Source organism: Frankliniella occidentalis, unplaced genomic scaffold (genome assembly GCF_000697945.3).
Source record: "Frankliniella occidentalis isolate FOCC.00 unplaced genomic scaffold, Focc_3.1 Scaffold31, whole genome shotgun sequence".
NCBI lineage: Eukaryota > Metazoa > Arthropoda > Insecta > Thysanoptera > Thripidae > Frankliniella > Frankliniella occidentalis.
In genome coordinates, this window is record NW_026267161.1 from 706,540 (window position 1) to 708,734 (window position 2,195).

At 60.3% G+C, this 2,195-nt stretch overlaps 1 protein-coding gene across 1 annotated transcript in view; it reads right to left on the reverse strand.

Annotated features, from left to right (window-relative positions):
• The window catches only part of LOC113215035 (cell adhesion molecule Dscam2), a 110,319-nt gene extending 108,386 nt beyond the window's left edge, over positions 1–1,933 (reverse strand). The window contains exon 1 of the mRNA XM_052265816.1: positions 1,478–1,933. Within this exon, the coding sequence (XP_052121776.1) occupies positions 1,478–1,598 (121 nt within the window). The 5' untranslated portion in view covers positions 1,599–1,933. The remainder of the gene's footprint in view (positions 1–1,477) is intronic.
• Positions 1,934–2,195: the final 262 nt, after the last annotated feature.

A 2,195-nucleotide genomic window follows, 5' to 3' on the forward strand; every position in this document is an offset into this window, starting at 1 on the left:
GGAGAGAGAGGAGAGAGAGGAGAGAGAGGAGAGAGAGGAGAGGCGAACACAACGCGGCTCGAGCGGCAGCGAGTGAGAAGCTCGAAGAGCGACTCGGAGGGCTACATATCGCGACGCGCGCAGGAAGGGGGCGCCTGTCAGCGCGAGGATAGGCAACCCACTCAACGCCAGTGTGGTCGGGTTGCCTACGGTGAAGCCGCCGCCGCCGCCGCCGCGCCGAGAGAAGTCGCCCGCCAACGCGAGGATGGGCAGCCCGCCCGACACAGGAGAGGCCGGGTTGCCTACCGCAACGCCTGCACTGCCACTATCCGAAGCGACGGCAGCAGAGCAGACGCGGTAGGGTACGTAGAATTTTACCGTAAGTTGCGGTGAATTTTTGTAATCTTACCTCCTAACCATTGCAACAGTGCCGACCGGGCTAGGACGTCACACATCTGCCAGGTGTGTTAATGCACTCTCATCCTGTTACTGATTTTTTTCACCTTTTGTCAGTATTCCTGCTGCGCAAAAACCTTTATAAGCTACTGACAACTGCTTTCTTCAGTAATACGAAATAATTTCGTTTTTAACTACTGACAATTTTTTTCTTTTATCACTGAGGTACTTACAACGATATCCAGAATAAGTAACAAATTAGTCAGTAATCCTGCTGCATTAAAACCTTTATAAGCTACTAATAAATAAATCAGTACAGGTCTGAGAGTGTGTGTTGGCCTGTAACCCCGGAGCTGCCTGTGTTTTTCTTCCCCTCAAACTCTATGACTACAAACAATATTTTTACCGATGTGTTTTTTTCCCTCTTTTTTTCAGCCCCAGTAAAAAGAAATGATAATTGGGATGTCCGGGCGATGTCCGGCGGGCGATGTGGTCCGGCGCAGACCGTATCGCGGCACAGTGTGGGAGCGGTGCCAAGCCAGGACGGGGGGCCCGGGCGGGGTAAATCATACGAGAGGAAACCAATCCCTCTCATGTTTCAACTAGAGGATAAGAAGAGCGTTGCGCGGTGGCTGAGGTCATTGTCTGCAGGTAGCGGTAGCGGGTCGGTGGGAGGTGGAATAGGCTGGGAGGGTAGAAGTGGGAAGGAAGGCCAGCAGAGGGAGAAATAGAAAAGAGGGGAAAGACAGCGAAAGTAAAGGAAGGAGAATGAGAAAAGAGGAAGGAGAATGAGAAAAGGGGAGGGAAAATGAGAAAAGAGGAGGAAGAAAGATGAATTAGAGGAAAAGCAGGAGAGAAAACTGGCACTAATGAGAAAGTGACAGAGATAACGACGAGGAGAAACAGCAAGCAAAGAAAACTAGGTGGAAGAGGAAATGAAGAAGAAAGAATACGACGAGGAAGAAAGAAAGCAAGAAATAGGGAGAAAAAGAGCAAGAGAAATGGCGGAGCGGGCGTGCGGGGACGCAAGGTCCCCGCCGGTCCCCGTCGGTCCCCGCCGGTCCCGAGTGCGGCTGTGGCGCGCGGCTCTCGCTCGTCTCACCTGTCATCATGATGAAGGCGAGCAGCACGGGCCCCGCCGGCCGCCGGCACCACCCGGCCCGGCTCCTCCGGCCCCTCATTTCATCTCCTCCGCTCCGGGTCGCCGCCGCCGCGGTCGTCATTTCCGGTTCCGGTGCGCGCGCCCAGCCCCCTGCAGCCGTGTCTCCTGATGCTACTCCGGTGTCGCGGGGGCGCTGCGCCGGACGAGGCCAGGACGGCCGCACGGCGGCTCCGCGGCCTGCGGCATGGCGGCGCCGGACCGGAAGTCGAGCCGGAAGTGGACAGCGGCGGGCAGGAGGAGGTTGCCGGACAGATCGGGGGAAGCTGGCGTCCTCGCGCAAGGTGCAGAGCGTGGGGCGCGCGGCGCCTGGCTGCGCGAACGCAGGCTGGACCACGTGGGGCTTGGGGGCGGCGCGGCGCGGCGTGGGGCCCGGGCGCACCTCGGGACGATCGGCGTGCGACTGGCGGCGTGGCGCGGCGCGCGGGCTCCGCCCGGAGCTCCGGCAGCCGGCTCGACTCGGCCCGCCCCCGGCTCGGCTCGGCGCGCTACCGCCCCAACCCCTCGCGCCGCCGCCGCCGCCCCCGCCGCGCCACACACCGACCCGACGCTAGAGACCACACTTGGCGTCGCCGGTACGGTCCGTCGGGCGGAAAATGCTGCCCGGGAGCGTCGTGGCGAGGCGCGGGGAGAGGAGAGGGCGGCGAGAGCGGAGGAAAGG